Source organism: Cladosporium halotolerans (genome assembly GCF_011745625.1).
Source record: "Cladosporium halotolerans strain TM138-S3 chromosome Unknown Sca27, whole genome shotgun sequence".
Classification (NCBI taxonomy): Eukaryota; Fungi; Ascomycota; class Dothideomycetes; order Cladosporiales; family Cladosporiaceae; genus Cladosporium; species Cladosporium halotolerans.
Window position 1 is genome coordinate 160,275 of NW_027191478.1, and position 11,578 is coordinate 171,852.

The 11,578-nt window shown below is 53.4% G+C and overlaps 6 protein-coding genes across 6 annotated transcripts; 2 read left to right on the forward strand and 4 right to left on the reverse strand.

Moving 5' to 3' along the window:
* Positions 1 to 425: 425 nt before the first annotated feature.
* Positions 426 to 3,045, forward strand: WHR41_06744 (uncharacterized protein; the record flags this gene model as incomplete). The annotated part of the gene is made up of 4 exons (XM_069375349.1): positions 426 to 1,230; positions 1,286 to 1,701; positions 1,757 to 2,574; positions 2,629 to 3,045. The coding sequence occupies exons 1-4, from the start codon at positions 530 to 532 to the stop codon at positions 3,043 to 3,045; spliced, it is 2,352 nt and encodes a 783-aa protein (XP_069227340.1). The 5' UTR covers positions 426 to 529.
* Positions 3,046 to 3,139: 94 nt separating this feature from the next.
* WHR41_06745 (uncharacterized protein) lies at positions 3,140 to 3,904 on the reverse strand (the record flags this gene model as incomplete). Its single annotated transcript, XM_069375350.1, has 1 exon — positions 3,140 to 3,904. One exon carries the CDS (start codon positions 3,902 to 3,904, stop codon positions 3,140 to 3,142), a length of 765 nt encoding a protein of 254 aa, XP_069227339.1.
* Positions 3,905 to 4,088: 184 nt separating this feature from the next.
* Positions 4,089 to 5,056, forward strand: WHR41_06746 (uncharacterized protein). The gene is made up of 3 exons (XM_069375351.1): positions 4,089 to 4,175; positions 4,232 to 4,289; positions 4,354 to 5,056. The coding sequence occupies exons 1-3, from the start codon at positions 4,132 to 4,134 to the stop codon at positions 4,846 to 4,848; spliced, it is 597 nt and encodes a 198-aa protein (XP_069227338.1). The 5' UTR covers positions 4,089 to 4,131; the 3' UTR covers positions 4,849 to 5,056.
* Positions 5,057 to 5,326: 270 nt separating this feature from the next.
* Positions 5,327 to 7,343, reverse strand: WHR41_06747 (uncharacterized protein; the record flags this gene model as incomplete). The annotated part of the gene is made up of 4 exons (XM_069375352.1): positions 7,150 to 7,343; positions 6,947 to 7,090; positions 6,567 to 6,887; positions 5,327 to 6,516 (listed from the first exon to the last, which is right to left on the reverse strand). Exons 2-4 carry the CDS (start codon positions 7,068 to 7,070, stop codon positions 5,327 to 5,329), a joined length of 1,635 nt encoding a protein of 544 aa, XP_069227337.1. The 5' UTR covers positions 7,071 to 7,090; positions 7,150 to 7,343.
* A 385-nt stretch (positions 7,344 to 7,728) lies between these two features.
* WHR41_06748 (uncharacterized protein) lies at positions 7,729 to 9,601 on the reverse strand. The gene is made up of 5 exons (XM_069375353.1): positions 8,911 to 9,601; positions 8,768 to 8,855; positions 8,470 to 8,708; positions 8,153 to 8,419; positions 7,729 to 8,100 (listed from the first exon to the last, which is right to left on the reverse strand). The coding sequence occupies exons 1-5, from the start codon at positions 9,250 to 9,252 to the stop codon at positions 7,918 to 7,920; spliced, it is 1,119 nt and encodes a 372-aa protein (XP_069227342.1). The 5' UTR covers positions 9,253 to 9,601; the 3' UTR covers positions 7,729 to 7,917.
* A 714-nt stretch (positions 9,602 to 10,315) lies between these two features.
* WHR41_06749 (uncharacterized protein) lies at positions 10,316 to 11,411 on the reverse strand (the record flags this gene model as incomplete). Its single annotated transcript, XM_069375354.1, has 2 exons — positions 10,316 to 11,135; positions 11,191 to 11,411. The coding sequence occupies 2 exons, from the start codon at positions 11,409 to 11,411 to the stop codon at positions 10,316 to 10,318; spliced, it is 1,041 nt and encodes a 346-aa protein (XP_069227341.1).
* Positions 11,412 to 11,578: the final 167 nt, after the last annotated feature.

Below are 11,578 nucleotides of genomic sequence, written 5' to 3' on the forward strand. Positions count from 1 at the left end.
GAGTAGCCTGATCACGACATCGCCGGGTGCCCGAGCGTCGAAATCCTAGCAGGAACTGAGTTTGGTCAAGCACCAGCGCCGCAAAGCTTAACCGCGACTGTCAGCAAACGAGCAGCGTGCGGCCGCATGATTACAAGACTTAGAAGCGGCGTGACTGGATTCAATGATGATCTTGACGACGCATTCGTACAGCTTCCAATCTGTCCATTCAATCGATTGGCGATTTTCTTATCCTCCGTTAGGGTCTGGCTTGGGTCTCCGCTGGGTTGGGTAATCGACCGAGCTTAGCCCTTGTCTGCATCTCACAGACCGATAATGTTCTAGGTCGCCTATGCAAGAAAATGGGGCACTTCTCACCGTCACCTTCGAGCATACTGACTAGCGGCAGCGCACTATAATGGTGCAATCGTCCACGTTGTTGACGTTGGGGAGGGTCTCGTGGCTCGAAGCTGTTGTTGGGCTATAAAGTGAGCCATGTGCGACCTTTCTCAACCTTTAGTACGAAGAATTGCGTCCGAAACATCTGGAGATGATTGCTAGCGAGCCCCCTCGACCTGAAGATTCGGCTGCGGCTTCCCGGCATCATGAAACGGAGACGAAAAACACGCCCCAGCACAGAATTACAGCAATAGCGGACGAGAACGATTTTGAGAAGCCACCATTTCTTTACACGACTGAGGCCAATAGCGAGCATGAAGATGCAATTGACGATGACGATCCCCGGGTCCGAGATATACCCCCATACGTGCGTCGCGTCGTGAGCTTCACAGACGACCCCGAGCTTCCGACCTTGACCTTTCGCTACTTCGTCTTAACGATAGTATTTGTCGTTCCTGGTGCTTTCCTCAGTATGCTTTCGCATTTTAGAAGTACCAGCGCGCCTTATAGTATCTTTTTTGTGCAGATCGCGTCAAGCTACGCCGGAGATTGGCTGGCCAGAGTGCTGCCCAAGCGGAGCATTCGTTTCCCTTTCACTACTAGGTCTTTCTCCATGAACCCAGGGCCATTCAGCGTGAAAGAACACGTACTTATCACCATCTCGGCTGCATCTGGAGCGACCTACAACCTTGGCTATGCTCCGGTTTCGATGGCGGAGCTTTACTTTGACTCACGGATGCATCCGATGGTCGCGATCTTTTTCATGTGGGCGATTGTCTGGACTGGTTACAGCTTTGCCGCGATCGCTCGGCAATTTCTGATCTACGATCCCCAATTCCCATGGTTTACATCGTATGTGATCCGTTGGTAACGATGTTTTGGTTTCCTCCGCTAACTTACACTCAAGGCTGTGTCAGACCGCTCTATTTGAAATGCAGAAGAAGCAGAGACAAAACCCAACGCAGGAATCTCGCAAACAGACCAAAGTCTTCTGGCTGGCCCTGCTCGGCATCATCCTTTGGCAATTCCTACCTGAATTTGTCTTCCCCATGCTCGGATCCCTCGCCTTCTTATGCTGGGTTGCACCACGCAACCACGTTGCAAACTTTATCGGAGCAGGATTCGGTGGCATGGGCTTCTTGAACCTCAGCCTTGACTGGTCCAATATATCCTCTAAAGGGAGCCTCTTCCTAAACCCTTGGTGGACCCAAGTTGTCATCTTTTGTGGCTTCGCCTTTAGTTGTTGGGTGTTGATGCCCGCGGCCAGGTTTGGCAATCTGGGCGAGTGGAAAGATCATTTGCAGTCTAATCGATTGTTCCTCGGTGAGTCCTAACTGAATGGTAATGCCACAGAACGAGATGCTGACTTGCCTTTCAGAGAATGGGACTTCGTACCCGATTACAAGTCTTCTCACATCTCAGATCACGCTCAACGAGACCATGTATGCGGAACTTGGACCTCCTTTTGTCAGCACTCAAGTGCTATCAAATATGTTCTTCGACTATGCTGCATACACTTCCGCGATCGTCTGGATGGTGTACTTCGGTTGGAAACAATTGCATACGAGCTTATCCAAGGTGAAAGAGCGCATGAAAAGCAAGGGCGCCCGCATCAGCGAGCAATACAATGACCAATTGAGTATCTTGCAACGGTCTTATGACGAAGTACCGTTGTGGTGGTTTGGAGCGCTCTTCGGTGTATCGTTCGTATCACTGATCACGATGATCGCCTGTGGCAAGCTGTACATTCCAGTCTGGACCTACTTCGTTGCTGTTGGCACCGGTGCAGTCATTGTGGTGCCCCTTGGCTGGCTGTACGCGCTATCCAATTTCCAGCTACCCATTGGGACAGTCAATGAGCTCCTCTACGGCCTCATGGTGAACTCCATCGGCGGGTTCAAAAACCCAGTCGGTGCATCTGTGTACGGAAGCATTGCCGGCAATGCATGGTACCGCGCCCAGTACAACCTCCAAGACATGAAGATCGGACACTACATGCACATACCGCCGAGAGCCGTCTTCTTCTCGCAGGTTTTCGGCTCCTTTCTCGGCATCCCCGTCAACTACGCTGTCATCCGGTGGGTGCTTGACACCAAGGCGGATTACATATCTGGCAAATTGACTGATCCCACGCACCAATGGACGGGTCAGGAGCTTGCCAGCAGCCTTACTACGGCCGTGCAATATGTCATGATAGTAAGTGGTCCCCCTTTGGAGGTTTGCATGGGCTCGTTGCTAACCCTCCCACAGGGCCCCAACCGCCTGTTCCAGCAGCACATCTACCACTATCTGCCTCTCGGCTTCCTGGTGGGCGCTGCAGCTCCCATCTTTATCTACACCCTACATAGCCTCTTCCCACGCGCCAAATTCCAGCTCTGGAACACGACCATTTTCTTCAGCACGGCGGCGCACTTTTTCGGCAACGTCAGCACGGGCTACACGAGCAGCCTGATCGGCGGCTTTGTGGTGATGTTCTGGGCGTACCGCTACCGGTACACGCTATGGGCGCGGTGGAACTACATCTTAGCTGCGGCGTTCGATGCTGGCTTCAACTTCAATATGCTACTAGTCTTCCTCTTCTTTGGGGCCGGCAAGATTGTTGTCATGCCGCACTGGTGGGGCAACAGAGAGGATAGTAGTGAGAGGTGCTTTGCGCTAAGCAGCTAAAGGATATGATCATAATTAGTCTAGCGACTATGAAATCTAGATGCCATCTAGTCTATGCGGCAGCCCAAATGCCTCTACATGATCGGCGGGTCCCTCATTTTCCAGCCAAGTCCATAACACCAACATCTCTCAGCATCACGACCGCATCCGTCGGATTCAATCTTCGATAATACCCGGTCTCTCTATTGACCTCCCTAAAACCCCGCTTGCGATACCATTGCAGTCCTTCCTCGTTCGCCGTCCACACGTGCGCTCCCACGCTGGTAATCCCGTAGTCATCCACCGCCGTCCGGATGAGGCTGTCGAGCATGTGTGCCGCAATACCGTGACTCCTGTACGGAGACAGCAAAACCAGAGTCGACAGGTAGAGCATCGGTCCAGTCTTGCGTGCTTTCGACGCCGATGCACCCGGCGGGTGGGCGAAGAGGCGGCATCTGATGGCACCGACAAGGCGACCCTTTTCCTTGCCAATGTCGGAAGGCGAGTCGTGCCAGAGAGCCATGAGGGTGATGCTGCGATCTACGGGCTCTGCGAGGATTTCTTTGTAGAAGCTTTCCGGGTAGGGAATGGGGAGCAGCAGGCTGTTAAGCTTCTTGAACGCTGGCATGTCTTCTTTCGTGGGCCCGCGGATTTCTACATTTGGGGGCAGGCGAGGCTTGGAGCCCTTCAGGAATAAGGTTTCTGCATCGCTAGAACCATTTTCGCGAGTCTGTTCATGTTCAGGCTTTGCTGCTTCTGGTGGTGGTGGCGATGTGGGCGGCTCAGCTGGCTGCTGTTTCGTAGCCGATGTATCGACAGGCGGAGGCTCTTTGACAGCAGCAGGCTTGCCCAGCCATGTCATGAGCGAGGACTGCGGCATGTCCGAGACTCATCATGGCAAGCGTGGCAAGCAAGTCTGCTATCAGATCGAGGACGAAGTCGATGCGGCGGCGGCGGGTTGTGCGGTCGGTCACTGGGGCAAGTGGGGAGGGCTCAAGAAACGGCGGGTCTACCCGGTCAGCACGCGAGCCAGGCCAAACTTCACCTCCGCGCTCGCCCGAGTTCGAGGTCCAGCGTCACGGCGACAGTTGCATATCACTCGTTGAGATGGGTAACGGCGCTTCCAAGCCCGAGCAGCACGTATTCAACGCGTATGTTTCGTCATGTTGGGGAAGCCATTGGGTACTCAATACTAACATACAAGCAGAGACAGCCCTGTGCGCTTCAGCCAGAGCTTGATCGATTCCCTCCAGTCCAATCCTGAGGTACGCCGTCCGCCAACGTAAAAAACAACACAATTCGAACACCCATTGACAACTCCTCCCACAGACCGATAGCACACGCGCACAGGACCAGGAGTACAAGGTCCAGTCCCGCGTCAACGCCGAGCTCACGCGCATCCGCGACGCCGGCGCCCAGCAGCTTTCCGACCTCACCGCATCGCTCACCACGAACGTCGCAAGCGAACCCGAAGCGGTCGCCTCGTCAGAGCCCTCGCGCGACCCCAACAGCCTCTTCTATCACCTCAGCTCTCCCTTCTACCAAGACCACAGCGCCGGCAAGCCCGCCGCCGCCGCACCCAGAACCGACTCCGGCCGTAGCCACGCCAGTGTGTCGCAACAGATCATGGACCTCAAGGCCAAGCTCGAGGCGCGCAAGCAGATCGAGAAGCCCTCGCCCGAAGTGGAGAAGGCGCGCGAGAATGTGCAGAACTGCCTGAGGAAGAACGACCGCAGGCCTCTGGACTGCTGGGAGGAGGTTGAGCAGTTCAAGGCCGAGGTTGCCAAGATGGAGAAGGCCTTTGTCCAGAGGGCTGGACGATAGAGGAAGAAAAGTTTGGTTCATGCGGAAGTACCGCACGGTAAGGGTTGAGACAGGACGGCCTGGGCCTGGGCCTGTACAATACCCTAATAGATGGCTGTATCATAATGGCGGCTATGTACAGATGATTGAGAATTTCATTGCTGCTACCCCGGAATTTGAGCACATGTGATCTTATGCTCCATAGAGAATCGAACGTCTCCTATTCGAAGGTGTGCAGGCACGTAGCAAGGGGGCTCTTTCGCGGAGTATAAAGGTCGGTTTCAAGAGGGTAAGACGCTGGTAATATGGCGTCCAATTTTACTATAATACCGTGCTGAGGCCCACTCAAGGCCCTAATCCCGATTTCTACTCGGTGGTGTCACATTCACGAGACAGATTCGGAGATACAGTGGGCAGGTTTGTCAAAAGTGGTAGCATTATATTATCGAGATAATCGTAAGTCTCGTCATGTTGAATGTGCTAAACGCTCCACATTGTTCTACAGATTGTGTGCTGCCCCTGAACCGAGAGGACGTCTAACGAAATGGCTTCTTTCCCAACCATCGATCTCGTCATACGAGGTCTCTCTTACCAGCTCATAGCGTCCAAGCTTGGGCAGGATGACCGCCCAGAACACCCAGTAGACGCCACCGCCGGCAATGATGCCCCAGCCGACGACGCAGTGCAAGTAGTATGGCAATGACTCGTAGACAGAGTTATCGTCAGTGGGCGGAACAAACGGCGCGACGACGAGGTAGATGTTGCTGAGGAAGAAAAAGATCGCCACCGGCAGAGTGGCCCGGAAAGGCGGATTCCAGCCGTACGCGTCGCGGTGGGTGTAGAGCCAGATCAATCCGAATGCGACGAAGGCGTTGACGATGGCCAAAGGGTAGGAGATGACGTTGAGGATAAAGTTGTAGGCGTCCCCAGGCGGAGGAGCCAGCATGATGATCACGGAAACGAGCCAGTGTTCGAACAGACCAGCAAGAGGGGCGTTGAAGGGCTTGTTGCTTGCCCAAAACCGGGAAAATGGGAGGATACCCTCACGGCCTAGCTCTTGCACGATTCTTCCCTGTGAGAAAATGACGCTCAAGACGTTGCCGAAGGCGGAGAGGGCGACGAAGACGGAGAGGGCACGCTCTGCTTTGGCGCCCATGACGTTGCGGAAGAACGAAGCAGCAAGGATGCGGCCGGATGAGAGTATTTCATCTTTGGGCACAGCCGCGAAGTATGCAACGTTGGCAAGCATGTATAAGATGGCAACGCCTCCAAGTGCCAGAGGTGCTGCAAGCTTGAGCGTCCGTACGGGGTTCTTCGTCTCAGCCAACGCATAATTAGCATTGCTGTATCCAATGTATGACCAGATAACGTTGTAGATCGCTGTAACGACGCCGTACGCACTACCGGTGGTTCCCTCGAAGGCGTTGTCAAAATTGTGCGGGTTTTCGACTTTGATGGCACCTCCGAGAGCAGCCCAACCGGAAACGACAATGATCAGAAGAATAGCCAGTTTGATGAAGCCAAGTAAGTTCTGCAGTCGAAGTCCCCATTTAAGCGCCAGACCATGGATCAAGAAGGCAGAAGTAATGCAAGCGAGACCAACACCGCGTTGATTCCATCGATTGACCTCAACATTAGCAGCGTGAAGGATGTACTCTCCGAAGACGACTGAGTTGCTTCCGGCCCAGCCTGGAAGATGTTAGTGAAATTGCAGGTATGTTTGAGCAATGGCCTCTTACCTAGAAGCACCACGTAGCCGGTGTAAAGACCTGTCGCAAGAAAACGCGGCTTCTTATAGCAGAATTCAAGGTAACGGAGCTCGCCACCGTTCTTTGGTATTCCAGTGCCAAATTCCAAGTACACTGCCATACCTGCAGCGGCGATGATACTGCCCGCTACCCAGAGGAACAGTGCCAGACCAACGCTGCCCGAGAGTGACAAAATACTACTGGGAGTTGCGAAGATACCAGTTCCAACCATTCGATTGAAGACCAGGAATGCCGCAGACAAAACGCCAATTTGTCTTTTGTCCGAAGCTGCTTTGGCATGCTCGCCATTTACTATGACATGGAGTCAGTCAAATCAATCCTACCGATATTTCATTGACGTGATAACTGACGGGAGTCATCGTCGCTGTTGTTGCTGCCATCATACACGGGCTCTGCTGCCACTCCTGTACCGAACACCTTTGATTCCTTGATTGGAGCCATCTTAGAGGACTCGGAGAAAGTACCGTATATCATCTCAAAGAAAAGCCTCCACACTAGCAGTGCGGACGTCAAAATATATTTATGAAAATATATCGCCAAGTACTTTGCCTACCTCAGCATATGTTGAGAAGGAGGTCTGGACACGGACTCGTCAGATGGCTTAACCATCGCGTCAACGCGAAGGAGCGCCATGTTGTTACGAGAAAACACGGGCCGCGAGGTACTTCGGCCTTGGAATGAGTCAGATACGGTATAGTGACCGGTCGAGTAGAAGGGCCGAGCGGTTCAAGGCTCGCTTTTTCTCTTGGTGGTGCATTCGTCAGTGGAGGCGACAAGCACGCAATTCGGCAGAGATTTTCATTGGGATGGGCTTACAGTACTGTAAATGCGTCGATGTGATGAGTATTACTCATTTCTTGCATCAAATCCAGGGCACTGCTTGAAGGCCAAGGCACGCAAGGGTCCGTGGGATGGCGCCGAAACTTTGACAACGTTGGGGGCCGTCCAATCTCTTCGACCGTGGGGTTCGGAGACAGGTGAATATGTGCGCTAGAGCATGTGGAGGCCCCGGAGACCACCATCACATCATTTTTCGCTTACCGTGCGATGTAACACCGCTTCAAGCAATGCAACATGACGGGCTGGGCTTTCCCTCAGGCGCAGGAAAGTGGCGTTCTACCATCCAAGTCGGTTTCTTTGATGAAAAGCAGTTGCTTAGCGATTTCTCAGAGCCGCTGTTACCTCCACTTCTGGCAGCTCGACAGCGGTACGGTCACGGACATACGTGAATAGTGAGAAACTATTCAGAAAATCGCTGGATTGAGGAACATCCGATACTATGCCCCCCAACGTAAGCTCACTTGAATCATGCCATCTGCCTTTACCATGCAGTATACCCTCCATCAATGACCAATGACGATCCCGTCATGAAAGAAGACGCGTCGCTTAGCATAAAGAGAGCCGCACCACGGTACTCCTCCGGCTGGGAAAGGCGGCCGAGCAGATTCTCGCTTTCCCACAGGGCCTTTAGGTGGGGTTCGTCCTCGAAGTTCTTCCTCACCATCTGCACGGCATGTCAGTCATATCCCTCTTACAAGAAGAATCAAAGTACTCACTGGAGTCATGATGTTGCCGGGACACAAAACGTTTACACGGATGGCCTTGCCGTTGACGACATTACTCCACTCCATCGCCAGACTGCGACCCAGCTGAACCACTGCAGCTTTCGAAGAGTTGTAGACGCTCGTGCGCAGACCTTTGTTGGCGATGAACGCGCTCATTGATCCAACAAGGACAATCGAGCCAACGCAATCGTATTTGACCATGTGACGGCAGCAGCTCACAGCTGAAAGGTAAACACCTTTGAAGTTGATGTTCATCATCTAGGCACAAGTCAGCAACGTCCAGATATCACTATTGAAGTAAGAATCACCTCGGTGATCTTCTCCGGTGGGTAGTCTAGGGCTGGCGACACAAACTGCACTCCGGCGGCAGCAATCAGGCCATCCAGACGCTGATGTCCTGCAGCGATCGCGCCCACGGCTTCATCGAGTCCGGCAGCATCTTGGACATCGACTTGCCGGTAGTGGATCGATCCTCCAAATTGACCGACGCGATCTTTTGTCTCATAAAACTCCTTCGCGGGCTCTGCGAGACGATCTACGCAGTATACTGTGACTCCGTCAGTTTTGCTGTTATCAGTCGAGGCATATCTGGCAGGTAATGCAAACCATGTCCGCCAGCCTCTACCAAAGCTTCGGCGAGTGTCAGGCCGAGTCCACGAGCACCGCCAGTGACAATGAAGACCCGATCGTCAAGCTATATTGTGTCAGCGCGGTTCCCATGAGCAGGAATGTTAAAAGAGAGGGTGTACCTCGAATTCTCGGAAGCGATGCTGTGTTTTTGTCTCGCTTTTGGACGGCAGCCTTTGCGCAATCGCAGATATGCCTCTAGCATTGTCCTCAATTACCTGGCTTTTCGCACATGGTGAAAGAGCTGTCGCTACTCTCCTGCCATCGCCGACTTCGCCATAGAGAGATCCCCGGAATGTGGTCGATGCTGTCGTGGTAAAGTTCCTGGTGGCCATGCTAGCCATGCACGAGGATAGCCATGCCAATCGGTTCGGGTTCCGGACCCTGATCGCGGTGGGGAAAGCTGCAGCTAGGGACCGAGTCGGCAGTCGAGTCAGGGTCGGTTGCAGCATTGTCAACGGCATCTGAGAGACGCCTTGTTTTCAAGCGTCTGAGAGTTGGTGCAAGTGGGCAGTCAAGTAGTCGTGAGGAAGATGCAGGAGGGGGCTCAACCATAAGAGCCTGGTCAGGAGACATCGCTACACAGGCGGCGGCCGTGTAGCTGCAGTGTCACTTCCCATTCGATTCCAACAGGGCGTTACCTGGGATAGAGCAAGGGACCTGCGGACGCCACGCGGCGGGGTCTACCTTGGAGGTCACGATGCCCTCCCTGAAGGGGCATCGGAGCTGCATGTAATTATTGAAGCCATGGTTCTGGAAGGCTTCCAAAGGGTCTCGGCGGTTGGGGAGAATGTGCATTCTGGTTTCTTGGGTGCGGCGGGATCCAGGATCCGGTGCGGGGCAATGTCCAAGGTCTCGACCCAGCTGACATTCAACGAGGGCTGCGGTCACGCACCAATCTCTGTGATGCAACAATTTGATAACTCGAAAGGAGCTCGCAGCCACCAATCGCTAGCAGGATCCAGGGCCAAAAGCAAGCGACTCCTTCTCTCGCCTCGTCGCTCGACTCTCAACAGAATGGAGGGACGCTGCCAATGCGGACAAGTCACCTTCAGAACACCTTCAAAAGAACCGCAGCAACTCTTAATATGCCACTGTACAGAATGCCGACATCAAAGCTCCTCGACGTACGGTATGACCGCCACGTTCCCGTACTTTGACATACTAGCACCGTTTGAGGGAGCCATTGCAGTCTATGCCAGACCCAACACCAAAGGCGAGACTCGCGGTTTCTTTTGCACCAAGTGTGGCGCTCGGTTGATGCATCAGTCTGTCTCGCGAGATGGCACGCCAGCTGCTTCTGTCAGTGTCAAGTCAGGGTGCCTCGATGGGATCACGAAAGAGATGATGCGATCTGCCAAACATATATGGACCAAGTCAGCCATCATCGACATACCAGATAATGCAGAAGCATACGAAGAAGAGCCACCGGGAGGTAGCTTCAGATGACACAAGGTATCACAGTAGAAAAGTCGCTTTTAGAGTTGTGGAGTCGTTCAAGCGTCTATATCTTCTGGTGTATATCCATCACAATTTCGCCTGCGCATCGAAAAAGTGCAAATTTACCGGCGTCACCGCTTTGCCAGATTCGAAGAAACTCAAGATGTTCTCCATGCCCAAGCGCTCGAAGCCAATGTGGCTGTCGACGCTCGCTCCAGCAGTGTGACTTAGCATCTCGACATTCCTCATATCCGCGATCTTCTTGTTCACTGTGGGCTCGTTGAAGTGCACGTCAAGACCAGCTGCAGCAAGCTGCCCGCTCTCTAACGCCTGAACCAAAGCATCCTCGTCGATGAGCTTGCCTCTGGCGATATTGATCAGCCTCGATCCCTTCTTCATCTTGCCGATCTTCTCGGCATTGAGCACTGCTTCGCCACCGAAAGGCGTGGCGACCAAAACGCAGTCTGCCACGGCCAGCATGTCGTCCAGATTCTGGTAGAACTTCGCATCCACCTCTTGTTCTATACTCGAGGGCAGCTGGCGAATGTCGTTGTAGAGAATGCCCATGCCGAAGCTCTGGTGTGCTTTCTGAGCAATGCGGAAACCAATCTTGCCCAGCCCAATAATGCCTAAGCTGTGTCCATTCGGGTTGAAAGTGTTGGCCGCGATATTCTTCTGAGCATCTGAGAACCTAGCCGGGTCGCAGCTCCTGGCGGCTGTGTGCGACCACGTGAATGCGCGGAATGTCGAAAGGATGAGCCAAATGGCAGCGTCTGCCACGGACTCAGTGCACGCTGCACCGGCATTGCAGTAGATGACACCACGCTTAGCGAGTGCTTGTGTGTCAACCCAGTCGAAACCAGCACCAGCTGAGGCGTAGATTTTGCAAGATAGAGGGAGAAGATCGCTGCGAAGACTGGTTAGCAACAGCCTAGATGTCCGGCAAGCGGCTGCCAACTCACATGAGCTCTTGATTCCACGGGCTCATTTCACCTCCGGTGTTCCAGAAAGGACGGTATATTGCAGCGAAGTCGCCAAACTTCTTGTCTTTCAATGCCTGCTTGAACTCTTCTCTTCCCATGGAATGGCTACGCTTGATATCAAAGGTGTTCGAGAGCTTGGCGTAGAGTTCATGGTTCCACTTGATATCATCGCCGCAATGTAAGAGGATAGGCTTGCCCATCTTGTCTAATTTGGGCCTGCGATCTGGAGCTGGAGAAAAGGCAAGAGTCGCAAGGATCGATGATTGAAAGCAATGGAGAGAAATCGAGTCAACAGTGAACGGCGAATGGCGAGTGAATCGGACATGGCAGCCATTGCCTTATACCCACAGGACATGGCCGAGGCCGA

Bases quoted from the DNA above. Each gene is read 5' to 3' on its own strand.
- WHR41_06746 (XM_069375351.1), top strand. From the start codon at position 4,132: ATGGGTAACGGCGCTTCCAAGCCCGAGCAGCACGTATTCAACGC. The intron at 4,176-4,231 runs GTATGTTTCGTC...ACATACAAGCAG, and splicing joins GAGCAGCACGTATTCAACGC to AGACAGCCCTGTGCGCTTCA. The intron at 4,290-4,353 runs GTACGCCGTCCG...CTCCTCCCACAG, and splicing joins CCCTCCAGTCCAATCCTGAG to ACCGATAGCACACGCGCACA.
- WHR41_06748 (XM_069375353.1), bottom strand. From the start codon at position 9,252: ATGCCGTTGACAATGCTGCAACCGACCCTGACTCGACTGCCGACTCGG. The intron at 8,709-8,767 runs GTTTGCATTACC...ACGGAGTCACAG, and splicing joins GGTAGAGGCTGGCGGACATG to TATACTGCGTAGATCGTCTC. The intron at 8,420-8,469 runs GTGATTCTTACT...ACTTGTGCCTAG, and splicing joins CACCGGAGAAGATCACCGAG to ATGATGAACATCAACTTCAA.